The 24,320-nt window shown below is 39.2% G+C and overlaps 1 protein-coding gene across 1 annotated transcript in view; it reads right to left on the reverse strand.

The window, feature by feature from the left end:
* The window catches only part of LOC122817010 (perlwapin-like), a 108,807-nt gene that overhangs the window by 78,679 nt on the left and 5,808 nt on the right, over window positions 1-24,320 (reverse strand). The window contains exons 2-3 of the mRNA XM_044090120.1: window positions 21,394-21,531; window positions 18,485-18,622 (exon numbers count right to left, since the gene is read on the reverse strand). Coding sequence (XP_043946055.1) covers window positions 18,485-18,622; window positions 21,394-21,531 — 276 coding nt within the window. The remainder of the gene's footprint in view (window positions 1-18,484; window positions 18,623-21,393; window positions 21,532-24,320) is intronic.

Genomic DNA, 24,320 nt, shown 5'->3' on the forward strand with positions numbered 1-24,320 from the left:
CGACCACTTCAAGTTTGCTGTCATCTGGAAGGTCCATCAGTCTTTGGCCTTTTCAAATTATCCTTGACATCATGGACGTAAATACCAAATAGGAGCAACCATAGTACTGTGCCCTGGGGGGCCCACTGGTAGCAAGCCTTTTAGAGGAGTGTGTGTCCCCAGTCATGATTTAAGAGATTCTGTCAGTGAGATAGTACTCTCTTCAGTAGCTTACACAAGGGTTTGCATTTAGTTAGATTCATTTGTTGATAATACCTAACAGAAGAATAGTATCAAATACATTTGCAAAGGTAATGGTGTTCAACATGTACAGATTTACCCTTGTCTAATGCCTCAGTGCCTTTTTCAGATATGTCTATTGGGTTAAGTAGGCAAGAATCCCTCCCCTTCCAAACCTAACCAAGCTGAGGCTGAGGGATTGTAGGCTACCAATATCTTTGTGTCTGAGTTCTATAGTGATACATTCCATTGCCTTACAAATGAGGCTAGTAAGGCTTGGTCTGTAGTTGACAAGATCAGTAGTGGGGTCATCCCTTTGGAAGGGGATAACCAGTGTTTTTCTCCATGCCTCAGAAATTAGTTGAGAGGTTGCAGTTGAACAGCTTCAGGAGCAGGAGAGTGGGCAGTGTTTCATACTAGCAAAGAAGCAGACCTGCACATTATCAAGAGCCAAAGAGCTAGTGTTTTAGTTATGGAGAGAGCCTACTCGACTTACTCCAAGGAGATCTCTGGGGGAGTACAGTCATGGTGGCTTGTGGGAGGAAGCTGGGGGCGTGGTGGGAAGATGTTTGAGATAAATTTACATTTGCTACTATGTATTGGCCATGTCCTCTGGGTTTAAGGATGTTACTGTGCATTGTTTGGTGCAGTGATGAGTAGTGTTCCTAACTTTTCTAAAATATCTGAAGAAGGCTTTGTGGTTTTCCTTGACAGAGAAGGTGATTTTCATTTCATACTTAACCTTACTAAACTTGATTTTGCACCTGTTCATCTTTGTTCTTTGTTTAGCTTCTTTTGTAGGAGGAATTTTTCACTGCCTTAATTCATCAGCTAGTTGTATTGCTTGCCATTGTGAAATTTTTGAAGACAGTAGGGTACATTGGTGGCTTTGGTTGGATCTTCATGGTCAGTACTACTAAGCTGTGATCAGTGTTGTGCTAGTTACTTATAAAAGCAATAAGTTACTATTACTTTTTACTTTTAAGTGAAAGTAATATGTTACTATTGCTTACTACTTTTCTAAAAAAGTAATATATTACTATTACTAGTTACTAAAGTAACTAGTTACTGTTGAGTTACTTTTACATAAATATAGTTTATCAAGTCTCATGTTCAGATTTACTCACATAGTACTTGTGTGTGAGGAATACATTCTTACTGCGCATGAATACGAGTGTATTAAAGTTGTATACACAGTGCTACAATAATGATGAATAGCATTTCACAGTTTACAAAGTCCCATACACTAGTCTTTATAGTCAGTCACAATGTAATACTTAAACCAAAGTATGCCCAGCTAGCAACACAAGACCCATAACAAGTTACAACCCATCAAATTTTTAACAATGTACATTAGGCTAATCTGCTAAAACAAATGCTGAGGACACAAAAATGCTTACAGAAAATGTCATACAAGTCTAAAAAGACTGTTAACACAACATCATCATCAACCAAAATATCACTTTATATAATTATTCACAATGACTACACATTTCTGTTGGCTCAAAGAAGGAGCAACATTTCAAAGTGTTCATTGGTGAGTCTATTTCTTCTTGCAGTCAGCACTTGTCCACCAAGACTGACTAGGCATTCAACAGATGCACTAGATGGCAGAGCTGTATTAGTGTTCAGAAATATCTTCTTGACTATAGGGTAATTGTTGAGAGAAATTATTTCTCTGGAAGGGTCAGCCAGATACATGTCCATCTGAGAAGATATGCTGACATTGGCTGGTGTTGAGTCTTTAAAGCTGAGGACGCTGTCTTCGGCAGTTAATGCAGATGCTTCAGATGACCCATGTGCAGGTTCACCCAGTTTTTGCATGACATCAAGGAGCAGAGCCTTGCCTCTGAGTTTCTGCTCTTCAGTGTCCATCCATCGCAAATAGAATTGTGGATGCACTATGCTAGCCAGAATGAGCTCTTCATGCTCCAGAAGATGATTGAACCGAGGCTCAATGTGACTGCCTGAGTTCGGACAACTTGTTTTTCAGGCATGTAAGGGTGGGGATCAGGATTCCCATGAAGGTTTTCAGCTCTGACTGCAGGATGTTCAGAGCAATTGCCAGGGGCTGCATTGCTTGCAGAAACTCAGCAATAAAGGTAATTTCTGCAGGCCTGAAGATGACAATTCCAATCTTTTCACATATCTCGTTCAGCAAGCCTTCACCCTGAGTTGCAATGAGATGAATTCTCTCCATTGCATAGAAAGTGGGATTCCATCGTGTTGCATTGGGAATAATCAATGCCAGATCAACACTTATTTTGAGCCACCTCAGCAGATTGGGTGCTGTAACTAGCCTTTCTTCCAAGCAGCATAGCATTTGGCCATGGTGCTTCACATGATCTTTTTATACTGTGCATCATTACAAGCAGATTCAGCATCTTGCATGGCAACTAGATTCAATGTGTTTGTTGCACATCTCAGATGGGGAGGCAGTGAATAGGTGTTCTTGCTTTGCCCTAACTGGTTCAGCACAGCTATCATGCTGTTGTAAATCACTTCACCATCATCATCCTCATCTTGGGGCAGAATGCTTGTAGTCTCAGATCTCTCACATTCTGAGAAGACAGTGAAAGCCTTTACAAAATTGCTGCCATTGTCAGTAATTGTTGCACACACCTTTTGATCTATCTTGTACTTGATGGGAATGCTCTCAAAAGTTGATGCTATGAGGTCATATGTATGTCTGCCCTGTAATCAGCAGCATGACAAAGCAGCTGACTTTCTTTGAAGTGTGTCACAATTGATCCAGTGGGTGGTGACACCAAAGAAACTATGATTCTGATGGGTCCAAATGTCAACCGTAGTGTGCTGCATACTGTCACCATTCATGCTGAAAGAAGCTACAAGCATGTTCTTATCATTCATATGCATATTCGTGTAATTTTCTACAAGATCATACATCTGCCAAATCTCTGTGTTTTTGCTGAAAGTTAAATCACTGTCTCAAAGCAAAAATCTTTCTCACTGGATCATTAACACCACACACAAGCTTGCTTTTATCAACTCATCTCTCAGATCACCAAATCTGCACATTTTTGACTTGTTTCTCAAGTCAACTTATATATGCTGCAAAAGTTTCACCAGGCTTTTGATCACTTGTGTAAAATAGTGCCTTTCTACTATAATATTCGTTTGAGGGTTGCACATTTCTCTAAATTATGTTTTAAGCACTCAGTCTTCCCGCGTTTCAGCCTGTATCACAATATGGCAGTCTTGCCCCTTCTCTGCATAAACAACAGGTGCTCTCTCAATGGCTTCTGAACCAGCTAAACTGAGCAGAATAAATACTTTTGTATGTGCGTCTTTATCAGAAAAAGCAGCCTGTATGAAAATATCATATTCTTGCTCAAACACTCTCCAGTTTTCAGCAATATTATTATCAAACACAAGTGGATCAGGTCTGTGAAATCCCCATGCCATGCCAAGTAAGTGTCAAACACACATCAAGTACTTATAATTATATTCAGCTGTACAACATACTCTTTGAAATAACTGTACACTTTGAAAAGACTGTACTGTAATACTGCACACTGCCAACACTTTGCACACTTTAGATACTTTGAATAGCTTTAGTTAATGTAAAAAATACAGCTGTTTTCTCTTTTTTGAACATTTTATATGATTTTGATATTGTTTCAAATGTTTTCGTAATTATTTCAAGTACTTTTTTTCAGTATGTCACAATTTTGAAAATTTTGTTTATTCAGTAATTTGTTTGGAATGCTTTAATAATTTAAATGAGTTTAAGAACCTGGAAATATTTTCTGACCTGTTTATGAGTCGTTTGCAGTTGTTTGAACCACTCTTGTATATTCCTCCATTTCTGACTGTTCCTTCATTTCTGACTGTGCGCCTCATGGTTTTATGAAGTTTTGACTTTGGATCCCATTCTGAGAATGTCACTTGTCTTGTGTATTCAAATAAGATGATGAGGCTTGGGTGTTTAAGATATTTATTACACACAAACACATCAGGATGGATGACTGGAACGTAAAACTTAAGCAAACTAGCTAACTGACTGACTGCTACACACATACATGCTTTCACTTCAGCTCCTTACACAAAATGGCACTTTGCTTGCACGTGCTCAGTACTTTCTGTGCATGTGCCCATGAACTACAGTGGCTTTAAAAGTACAACACACACACTGTGATCTACACTGCCTGTGTTCGAGTGGGTTTCCTCAGGGTGTCCCGGTTTCCTCCCACATTCCAAAGACATGCTGCAGGTGGATTAGACATTCTAAACTGGCCTTAGGTGTGAGTGTGTGCATATGTGTGCCTTCTGAAGAAGGCTGAATGCCGGGCTGGCCACTCAACAATGTAAAACTCCACTTCCACTTGTTCTGCAGACTGATGATCCACAGTGGTGATCCCTAATGGGCACAGCCAAAAGGAGAAGAAGACTAGTCTTTATAGCTAAAGAGTAACAGATAATAATTAAACCAAACCAGCCAACAGCACAAGACCTATAAAAAACTATCACATTTTGCCTATTTTCAGCAACTTAAAATCGAAACTTGAAAAGAATTTTAAATAGAACATAAAATATTGTCAGGGCAAATGTTGGTGGATCATAGATCCACTTGAAGCATCCTGCTTGGTGCAGTGGGTTGGGGCATCAGGTGCTCAACTGATGAGTTTGATTCCGACTGATGGTGCTATGAAGAATCAATGCCATTTACTTTACTGCAAGGTAAGGATATAATCTCTGGCAGGCTAGAATTGTCCAGTGTTAGGGGATGTTTAGTGGGTGAGAGTGCCACAGTACCAGGGCATCATTAGCTTTCACCTCCTTGCAGTGCTAAAAAAAATGAAGTAAATTTTGCTCCAGACTAATTCTAATGCTCTATTATGAATGCTACGTGCTATGAGTTGTGCCAACATTATGTTGTAATTTTTCTATCCAAATTGCCACTTCAAAGTCTCTATTACCTCCTAACATCTGATTACTGTTCATACTATATAGGGACCCCTGAAGTTTTGCATCCCTCTTTAGGAGGCTATATCGCCCACGTTGAGAGCCACTGGTTTAAGCAAACGTAACTCACATTTAAGTTACTAAAAAAAGTAATATATTACTATTACTAGTTACTATTTTGAAAAAGTAACCATTTATATTATTAGTTACTAGAAATTGTAATATATTACAGTAATATATTATTTATTGTAACAGATTACTCCCATCACTGGCTGTGATCAGATCTGACCAGTGATGTTGAAACTATAAGCAAACAGTGTGGTGGGACTATATTTGTGAGAAACAAATGTAGTTTGTTGGAGCCCATGAGAGGAACTTTCTGGTTTAGAAAGTTCGCACTGAAGAAGTGTAGAAAACATTGTGAATATCTGCCGTGGTGTAAGTATTTCATTTTATGGAAAGATGATTGAAGCCCCTGAAAATAATAGTGTTTAGCTCATTGGTGAGGGACTCAAATTTGTTAAAGTATGCCTCATGGGCTGTGGGTGTCTGTGGGAGTTCTGTATTTGCTCAAAATATGGTAAGAGGTCTTACAAATAATTAAGATATGAAGGAGTTCAAGGTCATTATCCAGCCAAATAAGTCTCTCTGTGATGGAATTTCAAATAAATGAGGACATCATGCCACTGGAAAGAGGGAAAACTTCAGTGGGAGTTCTAAACAACTGGTAGGGAGGGTATAAGTGCATTGGAAATAAGTTCCAGTCAAAATGCAAATGTCAATATTTCCTGTTTCAGAAGGGCAATTTCTTATTGAACCTTATAGTGTCTCCAAAGCTGATTACAGCCTCCTGAGGGATGGTATAAACAGTTTCACAACCCTCTTCCCCCTCTCTAGGAACTGGCACACTATCCAAAACTATATGAGCATTTATATAGATGCATGGAATCAGGAATACCCAACAGGACTAAATCATCCTCTGCAAAGACATCTGCAGTAAATAAACTCTATAACAAAACAAAAGAAAAAAGTGCTGTCCAGGACCAAGAAGGAGCAGGTGCCAACCTGGAAACAATCTCTCCTTAGCCTGATCAAGCAAATAAGAGTGCTAGTGAAATCCTCCAAAGCAAACTTCAAGTCCAAATTGGCCACATCTACTAGAAACCATCATAAGGCCTTCTTCACATATGTCGGCAATCTCAAAGGAAGCACCCAGATCTGTTCAGATCTGATGGTCAAGGACACCATGTATATGAATGCTGTAGATATAGCAAACTTGCTGGCTGACAGATTCAGTGAAAAGTTCACCCCTCTGTGCCCCCCATCAGTAAATCAGGACATTCCCAGTACCTGTTCTCTCAAAGGCAAAAAATACAGCCTCCATGGGACCCGATAACATCCCAGGCTGTATACTACATGAACTCAGGCAGGAACTTGCAACATCATTAGGCCCCCTATTCAACCATGGCCTGAATATTGGCTTTGTCCCAGCTGAGTGGAGGACAGCCACTGTCATCCCTTTGCACAAAGGTGGAGCGTCCACCAATCTGGGAAATTATAGGCCCATCAACCTAACTAGCCTGATCTGCAAGGCCATAGAATGGATTGTCACGGACCTCATTAACAAGGACATTGGAAACTGACATTTCCTAAAAAAGGTACTATGGGGGTAGAGAAAGTCTTCAACAATATATAAAAGCCATGAGAAGAGAGCCAGAGAAAGAGGGAGATATGCACTCCATCCTTTACAAAAGAGCTGAAACTGTCAACCATTTCCTTGTAGGCTGACACACATTAGACTACCTAGGAATGACACCAATAACTAAGCTATTTTTTGAAATCTGTGTTCTTTTGTTTATATTATGCAATCATCATTGACGGTAAGGGTGCTGCTGAAAACTAGCTGTATGCCAGCCCTAGACACATTTGTAAAGCTCTGTCCTGTCTCTTCATGTCAATCAAGGATGTATGTTTAAAGCCATTTATGCTCACATGAGCAACAAGCATGTTATAGGCATAACGGGCCAAGAGAGATGAGTGGTGTAATAAAACGACAAACTATGGCATTTAAGAGGCTGCATACCATCACCCTTTCCTTTCTCAGTGTAATGAATAGTGCATCTGTATGTTTCACTATGGAGTCATCTCTGACAAGGACATTTCCTCATGCAGTAGCCCTCCCAGGTGGCCTTAAAGCCTTAGGCACAATATACAGGTGACCCCCTCAGTAACTGTTGTGTTGGATGGTGCTATATGTGCAGTAAGTGGGGTGCCTGCCTGATTGTTGCTGAGGAATTACTGTGCTAGAACTATGCCTCTGGGGCCTTTGAGGCTTTGAGAGAGATTTCTTAAGCATCTTGGCATAGAAGACTTTGTTGAGTATCATTTTGATTTGAGGGTATTGACATCCTGGAGCATAGAGATGCTGGCCTCCAAGTTGAGTAAATATGTATACTTATCACACACAGATTCAGTGGGCAGAAAAATAGATGGCTGTCTATCAGTATAAGCCTGTTTCTACACTGCCTCATGTATACTGTTGCTCTGATTATGTAATTCATTTGTTACTTTTCTTTATCACATGTTATCTAATGTATTACTTTACCTGCGTTAAATTTCTTAACTTATCTATTACTGTTTAACATGTTTTTTTTTAATTGTGTACAGCACAGCTTTTCTCCCCGGTGCTTCACTTAAAAAGGTCTTCAGCTCAGTTGGACTATTCCAATTAACAAACCTAAATAAACAGATGATGTAAAATCAGACTGAGGTCTTATGGTTTCCATAAGTTTTAGACAGTGAGTGAGTTAAAATAATTCAGTGTACTCCGCTTCTTAACAGTCAGCCAAGCAGAGAGACACTGATAAAATAAGAATTTATTTTAAGTTAACTGTGTACCTTGCAGACATGTCAGATAAAGTGGGATTTGTAAAATGTTATCTGTTTATAATGTGCCTGGCTTAGTGCAAATAGACCTTGGTAATGGAAAAGGGAGTGTTACGGCTCACTAACGGGTTGGGGTGTAATTCTGCTATAACAGACGGGAGGAAACAGGGAAGGGCCACAGTATACTGTAAAAGGCATTCCTCTATATATCAGTACTATGATAGAGGGTGGGGGAGGTTACAGCCTGGTTCAACAAGATGTCACTGGGCTATGGCCTATTCAAGGTAGCAGGCGAAGGGGAGGTGTGTTAAGACAGCTGTAGAATACCTTGACCCTGTAGAAAATTGTGCTTAGTGCACCCTGGCCACTCTTCAGCTTCTGTGTGTATGCTACTGTACGTAGGTCCTCTCTGCCAAATAGAGCAGCAATCTGGGCAGCAGGAAATAATTTAACACAGTGGCTGGTTTTAACTGCCTGCAGCCAATTTTAGCACAATACACAGCCATTCAGTAGTCACCTGCTTCTCTGTACTGCAGCAAATCTTTTGCCTCACTTAGAGAAGTGCATAAATAAATAACAGGATAATATTTGTAGTGGCATAAGTTTAAAATTAGCTCAAGAGCAGTAGCAGGTAAACTGTAGTAGCAAACTCTCAAATTCAGCATTGGAAGCACTTCACACACTCTATAGGCAGCCTTGCCAAATAAGAGTGGCAACCTGTTAATTTAAAACTGTGGTTTTAGCAGTCTGCAGCACAATGCACAGCACACCACTAACCAGTAGTTGCATAATTCTCTGTACTGTGGCATATGACCCACCTTCAGTTAGGTACACACATGCAAACATGTGGGGCAAGGGGGGGATTAATGCCTAAGAGGAGAGAAAGATTTAGATACCATGGGTTCTGTACGAAGATACATATGTATTGATTTGTTTGTTGCATACTCCAGATGGTGACAGTAGGTTAAATATCTGGATTTTCAGTTAATTTAGGCCTGTATACAGTGATACAAACTCAAATATTTTGGGCTGTAAATATATTTCATAATAAACTGCAACTTAAACGATGTTGCTTCTCCATCATTTGGCATGGCAAACCCTATCACCCCCTTCAGCTCAATGCAAGTCTTTAGCTGTTTAGTTAAATGAGAGATAACAATGCTAGGTTTTAACAGGTGCATGACAGCAAAGATGGAATGATAATATTTTTCACCAACTTGAGAAAAACTGATATTATCGAAAGGCTTTTGTTTTTTCAGTAAATTTTAGATAAGCACTTCAGTGTTTCTTTTGTCTTGGTCTTGCAGACTTAGTAATTTACTTCTGTAAGCTAACTGTATGCCATAATGGATAGCCCAATGGTAAATAAAGATTGTTATTAAGACCCTGTACTCTGCCTTTGTATGATTATGGAAAATGTTAAACAATCGGAGAAAATTAAAACAACCCCATATCAACATTTTAAAATGTCTGATACTAATTGTCCCTTTAATTGTCATTTGTTGGAAATGGAGAACACTAACAGTATTGATATACTAAATATATTGCAGTAGAGAAAAAATTCTGACAATATAAATGAACAGCACAAAAATTGTCAACTGTCATGAAACTTTCTGTAGTGGCCCTGTTAAGTGACTTTGGGTTTTAGCACAGAGACTCATTAAAGACTATTGTGTGATCACTGTATTATGCTCTGCAGTGAGTATATACACTGTAAAGGGAGGTTGGTTTAACAGATGCTAAGTGCGTTTCTTTGAACTGGGGGTTATGTTTTAGACAAAAGTGTGACTTTTTCCACAGTAACACATTTGCTGCAGGTTTTGTTTTATTCTTGAGCTAAATTTCTTGCATATTATTTTTTATAATAGCTTGTATATTCTTCTGTTTCTTGTACCTTTTATCATGGACAGGGGATATATTTTGGCAAACATGATTATATAGTTCCACAACCCCAGATTATAATACAGAAATTTTGGTGGACTTGATGAGATGGGTAGAAAGTCAAGTGTACTGAGACTATTTCTAAACGGCAGCAGAAAAAGCAGCACATGCCCACTAACAGGGTAGACTCTTATAAAAGTATCTACAGCACGCTCTGTGAGCAGCAAATGTATGAAAAATAAAATCCAATATCAGTAGCAGAACATGTATGAAACTTGTTACATTATTCAAGCATTTTTGTAGGTAGGAAGCCCCCTGCAACCTCAACAGGGGGGGGGGGGTTACAACCCTACACTTCTGCTAAGTATACATACCAGCTTTTAGGTTGCTGTAACTCAGATCGGTGGCCACATTCCAGGGTTCAGCAACCTCAGAGTTCTGAGGATTGCAATTACTGTTCTCAACATTCCAACAGGAACCCAAGTTGCTGCTTCATGGAAATACTGACGGGATAATACAGGGCAATCGCTCAGCCTGGGCGCTGCTTGAGCAATATGTAAGGAGACTACAATATGGGTCACAACAACATACATTTCTGAAAAAAGGATGACAGTTGCTTGATAACAGAGTCCTGAAGCCAGCCTAATGATATAGAAGGGAGCAGCTATGACTGCAGTCTATGTTCATTTAGCAGTCTGTGTGCTGGAAGTGCTTGAGAGGAGATGGATATATTGTGGAACTATGGCTGCTTACCTCTTGCTAGGGGGAGGGGGGAATAGCATGCAGTGAGGGAGATTGTGGACTGCACCAAAAGTGTTTCCTTGCAAGTGGGGCTCAGATATGAAGTTAAATCACCCACAAATGTGACTGCCCCTACATTGCCTATTGCATGCTTAACCATTAAATACTAAGTGCCTAGGGGGAGGTTAGGGTATAATATGGAATACTTCACTTAGATACAGTATGCTGGACCAGCTTAACCCCCCCTCCCCTCCTCAGTGTGGGAAAAATCCAGGCCTCTGATAAGTCTTCAGACTTCCTGCTAGAAGTGGACCATCCTGGAAAATGAAGTTGTCAAGGTTTCACCACTACTAAGCAAAAGGAATGGAGGAGAAACAGAAATCTGGGGAAGTATACTAAGTTAGCTGAAGTCTGCAGCAGCTGAGAGGAAGAAAAACGTACCATCAAACAATATCAGAGTAGTTTAGAGGTGGTTGTGATCAACCCCCATCTCTGCAAATGATTTGTAAAGCAGTAAAGTTCAAAGTAGCAGTAGGAAGAAAGAAAAAAATCATTTATGCTGCACCCAGTGCACATAGTTGTATAAAAAATGCTATACTAAAGAGGCTTTATAGTACAATGTATTCTATAAGTAAACAGCAGTAATTACAGTTAACAGAATAATAAGTAATTAAATACACACGTTTTGTTACAACAAATAAGTACAGGCTATGTGAAAAATTGGTATCTATAAATAGCATGTTACAGCAATGGTATTGTTAGACCAAAATTGAGTTGAAGACAAAGTTACTATTTTTCAATAGTGACTTAACAGTGGTGCCAAATACTGTAAGAAAAGTGGGTTAAAGAAAGACAAAGCAGCAGTAGGAAATCAGGGAGAAAGAGGTAGTAGTAGGATAAAATACTTTTATGGTATAGGAAAGGAGGGATGAGGAAAATAGGAGGATTTAGCTGGGGTAAGACAGGAGCAGCACCAATTGTTAGGTCGTTTAGCAGTAGTAGTTTGAATTCATGATGGTGTGGATTTTTTGTAATTGCAGGAGGGAGAGAATTCCAAAGTTTGGTAACTTTATTGGAATAAAGAAAGTCCCCGTGATAGTTGTGGGATAGGTTGACTTTTAAGGTAAGTTTGTTGGAAGATCTGAGGGTTCTGGGGTTGAGAGTGGATTGGGCAAGATTGGAGAGGATCGGACAGTTTTTAGGTTGGTGAATTAACTTGTGGACCATTGAAAGTTGGTTGAGAGCTAGAAGGTTGGGGAGTTCTAGCCATTTTAGTTGAGAGAATACAGTACAATGATGAGACCTGTGAGGGGCTTTCAAGGCAAACTTGGCAATTTTGTGATAGCAAGATCCTAGATTATTTAGGTCAGATTTGCGAAGGTTGGTGAGAATGTGAGGGCTGTAGAGGAGGGAGGAAAGCAACTGTGAACAGGCAGTGGCAAGCCTGATGTTATGGGTAAGAAATGGAGTGGCCTTATATAAGGTGCCAAGCTTGATGTGCACTTCTTTAATTGACAGAAAGACATTTATTATTTATTTATTTACTTTTGTTTACCAGGATAGTCCAACTGGATACATATCCATTTTCAGTGGAGGCCCGGGGAGAAAAGCTCCAGTTATACAACATAATAAAATATAGAAAAACATTACATAGCATATGAACATTACATTTTAAGCACTTAACATTTAAAAAACAACATATTATGATATGGAAAGTAAAGCATCGTTAGACAGTGACATAATATAGAGTACAAGTTCTTGAGTTAACAGAAGTAGTAGTAAGACAGAAGGAAAAGGTTAATAGGATTGATGATTACAGGAGAAGGGAGTGTAGAGACTAAAGGAAGGGACTAGTAATAATAAATGAAAGTAGTAAAGATATAAGGTAGGGAGTAGAAAAATGTTAGCATCAGGTATTTTATAAAAGAAAAGAAAAGTAAAGATAGTTAGGCTGGGTTATTACAAGAGCATAACCAGTGATTAGAGAGAAAGAGTTTAAGTTTGGTTTTAAATAATGGGAGAGAGTAGAGGGTGGTCAGATCATTTGGTAGTTGATTCCATATTTTACCCACTGTGTTTGAAAATAGAGATTTGCCTGCTAAGTTATTTGAGAAGGAAATGTGTATCAACATTTTGTTGGCTGAGCGCAGATTCTTCAGGTTATTATAAGGTCTTATAAGGGTCGAGAGTATTGGGGTGTTACTAGGCTAGTAAAGGGCTTTATGGGCAATTGTGAGTTGATTAAATTGTAATAGTAGTGGTAATTCAAGCCAGCCTAGCTGTTTTAGATTCTGACAGTGATGGGTCCTAAAAGGAGAGTTGGTGGCAAATCTTGCAATATTATTGTATGATCTGGTCAGATTGTTAAGATTATGTTTGGAAAGATTTGTGTATATGGGGGAAGCATATAACAGGGTAGAGATTGAGTTCTGGCTATAGTGATTCTAGTTGTTGGTGTCAGGAAGGGTTTAATGTGGTAGAGGGAACCGAGTTTTTTATTAGTAGATTTAATTGTAGAATTTATGTGATAATCAAACTTAAGTTGATTATCAATAGTAATTCCTAGTAGTTTGGTAGTGGGGTCTGGAGATATAATGGTACCATCTTCAGATGCAAGTGTGAAATGGCGAGGGGGTGATAGGTGAGATGGGTTAAAGAGCACCAATTTAGTTTTTTTAGGGTTAAGGAGAAGACAGTGGTTAGAGAACCATTTTTCTATAGTAGAGAAGGCTTTTTGTGTGTGAGAATGAAGATCAGTTTGAGATGAGGCAGAACAAATGATAGTGGAGTCATCAGCATATTGGATACAGATAGACTGCGGAATCGAGAGATGGAGGTCATTTATGAAGATGGAAAACAATAGTGGCCCTAAAATAGAGCCTTGTGGGACACCTAGAGAGGTAGAAAGATGGTTTTGCCAAAGAACGGCTTGTTTTCGGTTGTCCAGATAGGATGTGAACCAGTTCATGGTAGGATGTTCGAAGGAGAGGGACTTCAGTATGTAGAGGAGAAGTTGATGATTAACCATGTCAAAGGCTTTAGATAGATCCACGAAGAAAGCAGAGGATAAAATATTATTATTACGATTATTGTTGATGCAGTTAGTAAAGGATAGTAAGGCTGTGGTGGTACTATGAAATGGCCGAAAGCCATGTTGACAGTTAGCCAGGAGCTGATGTTGAAGTAGATGGGTAATAAGTTGTTTATGGATACATTTTTCCATAATTTTGGCTAGTGGGGAGAGTAGAGCAATGGGACGGAAGTTAGAGAATTCAGTAGAGTTTCCACCTTTGTGGAGAGGAATAATATAGGAGATTTTCCAAATTAATGGGATTAGGCCTTCTGTTAAGGATCTATTGATTAATATAGAGACTGGGTAGGCAATGGCTTTGGCTCCTATTTTGAGGTATTCGGCTGGTAGTTGGTCAGCTGAGGGAGTGTTAGGTTTTAGTTTTTGAAGTAGAGAGGAGATATAAGAGGTAGGTATTGGTTCTAGGTGAAAAGGAGGAGGTGTGAAGTTAGGTTTGGGCAGGTTAGATGTATATGGATTTTGCTGATTAGCTAAATTAAGTATAGTGGTAGTAAAGAAAGAGTTGAAGGCATTGGCTGTTTGAATTGGACATTCTGGGTTAGAGCCTAATGGGTTGGTTGATTCAACTCTGCCTGGGGATAGAAGTGAGTTAATAGTAGACCAGAATTTTTGTGATTGTTTGAGTGATGTTTGCTGAAGTTGTATATAAAAGTTCTTTTTGTCTTGTAGGATAGCTTTTTTGGTAATATTTCTTTGTTGTCTAAAGTTTTGGTGATCAAATGAGTTCTTTGTGGACCGCCATTTAGTCCAAGATTTGTTTCTATTGTGGATACGTTTCCTAGTATGATTTGAGAGCCAAGGGGCTGGTTTATTTTTCATTCTTATGGAACGGGTTGGGGCATGTTGGCCTAGGATTGCTAGGAAGGTGCTATTAAAGTAATTAACAGCTTCATCTTTAGGGAGAGACTTTAGGAGAGACCAGTTACAATGGTAGAGTTCAGTTAGAAAGAGTTCTTGGTTAAATTGTTTTTTGCAGATGGTCCTAACTATATAGGGAATGTTAAAGCAAGTTTTATTTCTAATAATATATATGAGAGAGTGGTCACTAAGGTCACTATATGAGCCTGACAATTAAAAATTATGAAAATCAGAGTATACACTTTTTCCCCATACCTATCAATAGTTTTTCCATCCTTTTAGAAAGAGTAGGATTGGAATTAACTAAGTGCTCAGCAGCAGTGGACTCAACTAAGACTGTAGGTTTTGGTATAGTGTATAAAAATTTAAAAGACTGAGGAACTTTATACCTCCTATTTGCATTTTTATTTGCATGTTTATCAAAAGTTAGATTCTCATCAATAGTGACCCCCTAGGAGTTTAGTGTGAGTTGTGGGTTTTATGTTTGTTCCGTTTGAGGAGTCTATTGACAGAGGGGCATGACAAGGTTTGGATTTTTTGTTTTTGAAGATTATTAATTTGGTTTTGTTAGGATTGAGAATTAGTTGATGTTCTGATAGGTATTTTTCTATACTTTGGAAAGATGACTGTGTACTTAATTGAAGATCATGGGGTAAGGGGGCAGTGCATATAAGGGTAGCATCGTCAGCGTATTGGACAATTGTGGCTTGGTTTGTTGCCGAGCTGAGGTCGTTAGTGAATAAGATGAAGAGTAGGGGCCAAGTATAGAACCTTGAGGGACACCAACAGAGATGGGGAGTAGAGGGGAGACAGTGTTTTGCCATTTGGTGGCCTGCTGCTGGTTGGAAAGATAACTGAGGAACCAAGACAGAGAGGGGGAGCTGATGCCATAGGTAGAGAGCTTATTGAGTAAAAGTTGATGGGAAATGGTGTCAGGCTTTTGACATGTCCAAAAAGATGGAGGAGACTGCCTGGCCTTCATTTAGGAGCTGATGAATGGTGTTATTAAAAGAGATTAGAGAAGTGGAAGTGCTGTGTTTGGGTCTGAAACCATGTTGTGAATTGTATAAGAGATTGTTTGAGAGAAGATGGTTAAGGAGCTGTTTGTGGATGCATTTCTGTAAGATTTTTGCTAGGGGAAAAGAATGGCAATGGGGCAGAAGTTGGTAAGCTCTTTGGAAGAACCACCTTTGTGGAGTGGAATGATGTGGAATATTTTCCAGAGTGTTGGGACATAATGTTCAGTAATTGAGCACTTGACCAGGATAGATATGGGGTAAGCAATAGATGGGGCTGCTACTTTCAAAAATTCATTAGGGAGCTGGTCAGCAGCCAGACAGCAGGGTTTAAGTTTAGCTAGGAGAGATCTTGTGCAGCTTGTTTGAATGGAAGCAAAGCAGAATGGGTTAGGATTATCTGGAGTAGAGGTAGGGAATGTAAGAAGATTATTGGGTTGGTAGCCTAGTAGGGAGGTTATGGAATTTATGAAGTGAGAGTTGATTTGGATTGCTATGGGAACTGTGTTGTTAGTGGTTGTTGGGGTGGGGGTGGGTCAGTGGCCTGGGCTAAGGTGGTAATTTATGTTTTCCCAGAATGTATGGGGTTGTTTAGGTGTTTTTGTTGGCAGGATTGGAAATACTTCTGCTTGTCTGCTTTGATTTGTTTTTTTTTTCTTGATTCCTTAAGTGTTTATAGATAGCTAGGTTTGTTCTATTTTTGGTGGTATGGTAGTCTGACCAGGCTCTGTCCCTTTGCATGAGTAAGAGTTTAGTTTCTTTGGTTAACCGGGACAGTGGCTTGGCGTTTGGGCAGACTTTTCTTACTGGGGCAAGATTGTTGAGTATATTAAGGAAGGTAGTGTTGAAATATTGTACTGCTAGGTCTAGCTGAATGTGTTTTAGGGGTGACTAATCATGTTGTTGCAGAATCTGGCTAAAAATTGAGGGGAAGAAATGCTTTTTGTAATGGATGTATTTGTAGGAGATATGTTGGGTTTGTATATGTTTTCTGTAAAGAAAGGTGGGGAATGGTCACTGAGTGAGTCAGGGAGGCAGCCTGCTATGTAACTTAGGTTGGGATTGTTTGTTAGAATCCAATCTAATGTAGACTATCTGTTGGTGTGTTTGTTAATTTGAGTTGGACAATTTATGATCTGGGTGGAGTTGTAGAGATTGAGAAAATTGGAAGGATTATTGGAGGTACAGGTTAGTCAGTCGAGGTTGAAGTCACCAAGAATGATAGTTTCTTGGTTGAAATTTAGAGAAGCCCGTTAAAGAAGAGTTTCAATGATATGAAGGTTGTTTCCAGGAGGGAGGTAGGAAGCTATGATAATTATTGTTTTGCTAGGGTTTATTTCTAGGCATGTTGTTAGAATCTCTGTGTTGGGAAGGTCTGGTGGGGAGCATTGCATTTGTTCAAGTTTAAGGTTTTCTTTAAATAGAACAGCAACACCATCATCTATTTTGTTTATTCTGTCTAGTCTAATAATGTGATAACCATTTGGGGTGATTTCATTGTCCCTGCTGTGTGGTTTTAACCAGGTTTCAGTTATAACCGCTATGTCAGGGGAGTAGGTGGCTAAGGTGGCATGGAATTCACTAGCTTTGTTAACTATACTGCAAAGGTTGAAATTGGTGAATAGCAGGTCAGAGTTGGATGTTTTGGGGACTGGGGGTAGGGATGGGAGCTTGTGTGGGAGTGAGAGGGGAGAGATGAGATTTGTGGGGGAGAGGGGGTGTTGTTGGTGCCTGGATTGGGGGTGGATGTCACCTTGCAGTTTAATTTTTGCGATCAAGTGTAATATGAGGTGTCTTAGCTTGCAAGTGAACTTTGGATGTTTGTACTCAGGGGGATGTGGGAAGAATGTTTTTAGTAGTTTGAAGGAGGCAAGTAAGTAGGTGGATTTATTATATAGCTGTGGGCAGATGTCAGAGATGGAGTGGGATAGTGGATTTGTGGCAGTTATTACTAGTGTTGGAGAATGGATGTGTATTATGTGGTATGTATGTATTGATGTGTAACTGTAGGTGAAATAGAGTGAAAGGAGTAAAAAAGTATTTGTTACTATGCAGTTATGGTAGTGCATGATGAGATCTACTGGGGTATAAGAGCTGTGAGGTAGTGCATGTGTGAGTGGGGAGAGGATGGGGTGGTGGTTGTAGAGTGTGATGTGAGGAGGTGGTGTAGAGGAGAGGGTTAGTGGGTGTGTGAATTAGCACTGGATAGGAGGAAATGGGAAAAGGATGTAGTTGACTTAGCTATAAATTGCAGGATATGAGGTGGGTGGGAAATTTGGGTAGGGTAGGGGAGAGGAGTGAGCCCGAGCACAGTGAGAGCGAACGGAGCAAATTTAGCCAAGCACTGAGACAACAATCAGTTTGCTGATGGTGTGAACAGGTAAGTTATTGTCCTTTTAAAGGTGGCTGAGTGCAAAAAAGGGGGAGTAAAAAAGGGGATGTTGCAGGCACGTATATGGGTCTTGGTTTATTGGATGCTATGATAATAAAGCTTCTGGTAGACACAACCTTAAGGGAAAAATAACAGCAGACAAACTCTTTATGAAACTGCAGTATTTAATTGAACATTATTAGAGCAGCTACCTTTAACCAGTTGCTCAGAAGACACTGGGTAAGTCATCTTGGGGACTGCTAGGACCAAGTGAAATGCTGAAAACTAGGAAATGATGCCCTCTAGTGGTGAAAAGGGGAGAAAAAACAGTTGGGTCAAATTCAGGGGAAGGAAAAAATGTGTGTTTGTCTGCATACGAGAGAATGCATATACATATTTGTACCTGCATGACGTGACATGCAGTGCTGAAACCTGTATTATGTATGAGAGAGGTGCATATGCCCCTGTCTAATAGATTGGTTCCTAAATTTGTACCTGTGTGTGGGGCTGTGCACTGATGGCCACACCCATTGCTGCAGCACTTCTCCTTGCCTGGGCAGTCACTGTCATCTGAGCAGTATTCGGCGCAGATTCCTGCTCCCCATTTTATTGATGGGCACACACCTGGCTTTCCTAGAATATAGATAAAAAAGCAATAAAGATATGTACTTTTAAGTCCTGGAAACAAAAGAAAATGATATTTGATATTTACATCAAATTTCTTCTTAAACATCACCATATTAGAAGACTCTACATTTGGTGCTAGGGAAGAAATAGCTATGTGCCTCCAGGAATCAGATAAACCATCTCAAAATATTGTAAAATAACATTTTAAAATTCACATTCATACTCAGCTTGAGGTGGCATTGTAGCAAGAAGAAAGGCCTCACACCATTTTTTTTTCTTAGAGGATGACTTTCATTTTAACAATCCACCTAAATGCTTTGAGGTACTTCATGCCAAATTCACAGCTAGCTACTGCCTCTGTTTATTAGCAATTTCTTCTATTCTGAGATACCTGGCTGGTGCAATTTATTGTTTTTCATTTACATGTTTCCCTAGTATAGTTTTCAGTCATTACAAAAGCCCCTTGTAATAGTCAAAAACATTAATATAGTATCAGAACAAAGCTTACCTCTATTTCTTTTGCATGATTTTTACCCAGGGAAATGCAGCATCCTAATTGGTCTGAGCTCCAAGAGGCATGTCACTTCAAATCATTTTTAACATCATCTTCTTACCATCACACCTACAATGCATCATATCAGCACCAGATGTCTTGATTAGTCACTGAAGTTATTATGTAGCACTTCCTGTCACAGCCAGACTTGTGTTTCCTAATCTAGGATCAGCAGTTACCAGTACTAACAATGCATCTGTCAAGCTGCTAGGGATGGCTGATATTTCCTTCACATGCTGCTGGTACAGGTTTGCAGAACAGTAACTTGTTAAAGGTGTTATCTAGCACTAAATAAACCACTGCTTGCAGTTTACTGTATTTATTTCATCAATAAATTAATGTGTACTCCTTTTCCCTTTCATTCTACTGTGCATGAACTGAAGTTACCTGATAATGAAGCAAATTAAGCTGTTATTGCCATGTAGTGGTGCACTTAATAATTACTAAGTGAACCACATAACTGATCTGTCTGACACACACCACAAGTAGTATTAATACTGTGCTGTTCTGTTGCAGTCAAGCAAGAGCTTTGACCATTTAGGACACCAAGGCATCCAGCTTGTATCTAACCATAAGGAACACAGAACCTGATATCACAGACTGCACTACTTACGTTTTGCTTCCTCCACCTCGGCACACAGTTTTTAATTCCTCCTGCTGTTTTTTTTTTTTTTTCGTTTTTATGAAATACTGATTCTGATTTTACCTGCCCTTAGCTCTTCCATTCATCTTCCCTTTCCATTGCAAGAGTGTGATATGCAAGATGGCATTTCACTAAGGAAAATGGCTTCTTGATTAGGATCATAGGATTCCAAGTAAGTACTAGGTCATTGGTCTGCAGATCATTCCCTTAGCTAAAAACTTTTATTCAGATGCCTCCCCGCTATTCTCAAGAAGGGCAAGACAGGCTCAGGTAGAATTTCAGGCTGCCCATCCAAATATCTAGGTGTACCTTAAAGGTGGCAAAGGTGCTACTTTGCTAAACATGTAAAAACATGTAACAGAAGTTTGTTGTAGAGGTGAGGGATATATTGGGATATGAAAAGCATTAGGATTAAACTTCCAGACCTTTTATTGTTACACAAAGATAAATTGGTTCAATGGGATCAGTGCTCTACCCCAGTTATCAAACTTAATAAATGTAAATAAATCCTAAGCTACTGAACTTCTAGTGAATTGGTCACGCACATAATATGCTGAACGCAAATTGTCATTTGAAGTACTATCTAACTGCGTTTGTGCTTTTAATTCCCTGAAGCAAGTATGCAGTGATAGAATTTGCATCAGCATGCTTCCTTGCATGAATATTAAGGTGGTATGGTCCTCCTGATCTCTATTAAGGTGTGACTGACGCTACAAAAGTAGTTGAAATGGACAAGGTTACATATACCTAATACTTAAATTTAGAAGCTCTATTATTCACCTTATGTACATATATCTTCACCATCGTTGTCACCAGAAAGAAATGATTTGATCCCTTTTCTCACATACTGGCTATAAATTAAACAAGCTTACTACCAGTGCAAGATTTAATACGTGATGGTGCAACATTACCATAGTAGCCTGCAATTTGTAAAAGGTGTCATCCTTCAACATTGGTGACAAATGACTTGTGATTAGTCATGAACATTCAAGACTCTAATGTCCATGATTTGGTCCTATGGTGCTTACTAGGTGTAGGCTGTTCTCACAAATCTGGATTCTTGGATTATAAATGAAGGATCATTCCTCAAATAAAACAACCCTAAAATCCTTTTTCTTAAGGACTATTCACACTAAGTCCACATTTAGGTTCTTCACATGTTGTGGGTTTTACACCTTCTTTCCAGCCGGAGTCCAAATCCCTTCATCCTCTTCCATATAAATATTCTACATCCAAGGTCGTACTAGTTCTCAATGGCAAACGTCTCTCTCTCTTGCAACAACCCTTATACCCCAAAGTGCTAAAACAAGCACCTTTTTGTCTGAAGAAGAGAGAACCTTCTTCTCACCACTATGTTCAGCTGCAGAGTAAAATGTATAAAAACAAGCATGTGTCTGATACTGGACAACACTGTAGATGTGTTCTGTAATGCCAGTCCATAACACAGAGAGTCCCTTTTTTATGGATTTTGGGCAGTGTTCTGAAAAACATGCAGAGATATAATACCTATGGGATTACATCAGTAGTGAAGGATATGGCTTAAAGTGACAGTATAATATGGTAGTAAAGAGCTTAACTTACTGAAAGCTGGGGGGACACAAACAGCTCCACAGTCATATACACAGCATTTGTCTGCACCTGGACAGTCTTCATCACACAGACAGCCCCTCTTTGAAGGATTCACCTTTAACTTTCGAGGACAATGACCTGCTTTAAAAGCTGACACAAAAAAAAGAGCAGAGAAGATATTTTCAAATGCATGCAGCTAGTATATTTCACATAGCAATTAACAGAACAGTACACTAAAGTACAATCTGGTAGTACTCTGTTTTGAGAAGATGTTTTTCATGTCAAACCTGTGAACCTATATCCTCATATAAATTAGACAGTTTCAGCTGTGGTGTAGTACTACAAACTGCACATCCATGTACTATATGCAGTAAATAGGGCAATGTAAACTTCTGAAAGTTGGACTTTGGCAAATGTCGTAGATCAAACCTCAAATGTCTAGCACTTTACCACTTTCAGTTTTTGATTAACTTCATCCTTTAACCATTAAAAAAAGATATTGTCTTCAAATAATGATAAGTGAGTCATGATTCACCTCAGTGTCCTAGTGCAAAGGCTGCTGCAGCACAAAATATTCTACAGAAAAAGCCACTACAAATCATTAGGACTTGATCACTTTTTTAATTTCTTCTCCCTCACTCTTTTGAGCCTTTTTGCTGATTTTAACCATTTGCACATAAGCAGAAAAACATAAAGTATGTTAGTAGAAACCAGTAATTAAAATACCTTAGAGGAGCTTTTATATCATTGACAGTTGTGCTGGCTATTCCAGCTGCCAGTATTAAGAGACTAATCTACTGCTCTCCCCTAGACTGAGTGAGCTGGCAGTGGTCACTCACTGCCCCCCCTTTGCCAACTGGCTCCTCCAGCACTCAAGACTATTAGCTGAGCCCAGATCATCAGGGCAGTAGTCAAAGTTTAATATCTCTGTACATTGATTTTGTATCAAACTTATTTATTATAATTTCAAAGTGTCATTGTTATCTAGAAGTGTCAAATTTTGGTATCACACTTGTTAAATGATGAAGGTTTCTGCCTCACAACCCAGCATCTAAGATTCATCACTGACCTCTATTAAGCCACTGAATGCCTTAGCTGCTGGACTTCATCTAGCTAGGAACCGACTGGGAAACTAATGAGCTACTTTGCATCCTTGTAACTGATCAAGGGTAACGTGATCAGTTTCTGACTTTTTCCTTGTTATTAGTATTCCTAGAAGATTGTATCACTGTAAGCTGAATAATGTACTGTTGTAGTTTGTACAAGATGATTGTGTGCTGGGTTGACATTTTTTTCCTTTCCTACTGTTCTGTATTTGAGGAGTTAATACTAAGAGGGAGAGTGAGACAAAGCCTCTAGATTGCTTTATCCATCTGCAAAAATCATTGTTTTCAATGAGTTCAAGAGTTATATAGGTTGAGTTTTTAGTCAGCTGTATTGAGGAATTGCTTCCCAGTTGCTCATATGTCAATCAATCAATCATAGGGGATGCAAGATATACTGTACCTCAGTAGCAGCATTACAGAATTGCTACCAGCTAAATACTTTATAGCTGTGAACCAATAAAGTAATGTGTAATGGATGAGAATTGTTTGACCTAAGAAAAAAAAGGGCAGATGGTAATCAGAAAGAAACAGCACGCAGCATTGTGAATTAGTGTGGTGAGCACTGATACACAGGGAGGAGGTGATTCAAAGACATGTGGTGAGGTCTTCCTACTCAAAAGTTTGTTGTATGCACTGTATGCAAATGACTGCATAATTGCTTGCAAATGGGTGTTGATGTCAAGGAGAAGCATCACATAGGCGACTGACAAAATCAGACATGATGGAGATTCACAAATATATAAAACTAGTATGAGAAGGCATGGGAATAACCCATTCTGAACACCAGGATTTTCTGGGGACAGAAGCACCACTCACATTATAATAGCATTAGTGTCAGTATTAGCAGGGCATGATGTGCTAGAAGCCATCTTAGGTGTCAATATACACAATGTTCTGTGTCATCTCCCTCTGTGTCAGAGACAGGTTTGCTAGTGACTTAACATACCATGATCAGGACATTGTCAACAGCTACCATGTGGACATGAACACCATACTGGAGATATTACATGTATCACAGAGATTCAAGGGGGACTGTCTACCCCAATGGATACAAATGTTTGTGTATTATTAACCATCCTGAGAGGGGATATATTAGAAGTTTTGCGGGTGTCACCCTTGTGAATACTTCATCAGTTCCTTGATGTGATGCTGCAGCATGTGGAGGAGCACATTTGGTTTTCAGAGACAGCAGCAGCACCTCTGTGCATATGGTATCAAAATATTACTAGACAAAGTAATAAGAAAACAATTGACTTTTAAAGTTGAGATACTTTACTACACACATTTCCCTTAACAAAGTAATGGACTGGTAAAAGGGAAAATTGGTACATCATTACTCATGTCATTTTGTTTTTATTTCACTTCTACTGTGGCTAGGCAGCCATCAGGAATTGCATGCTAAGGGCGAGGACACCTCGTCCAAAAAAAAAAATGGTCACATTATTGGTCACACAGACATCAATACTTAGGAATTCACATGTATTCTGTAAATATTACTGTTTGGTGTTTTTTTTTTGCCAAGCAGAACTAGATGAAGCATAGACATCTATTTTTTGGCTTATTCAATATTTAACAGTTCTGAACTTCTCACTGATACCAGGATTTGCTCTGTTTGAAATAAATTTTTAATCACTGGGATTTTTTTTTTTGCAGTTTATTTAAAAACCACTGTATAATCCACAATATTATGAGGGCTCCTACAGAGGAAGATTTTGGGTAAGTCGGACTTTCCATTGCATATGATCTTTAAGCATGAGTGACCATGGCTACTTCTGATGCTGTGGAATGCAGGGCTGCAGTGCAGTATTCCAAGCAGAGCAAGATTTCCTTGTT

This window comes from Protopterus annectens, chromosome 12.part0 (assembly GCF_019279795.1).
Source record: "Protopterus annectens isolate FY-2018-M chromosome 12.part0, PAN1.0, whole genome shotgun sequence".
Taxonomy (NCBI): domain Eukaryota; kingdom Metazoa; phylum Chordata; order Ceratodontiformes; family Protopteridae; genus Protopterus; species Protopterus annectens.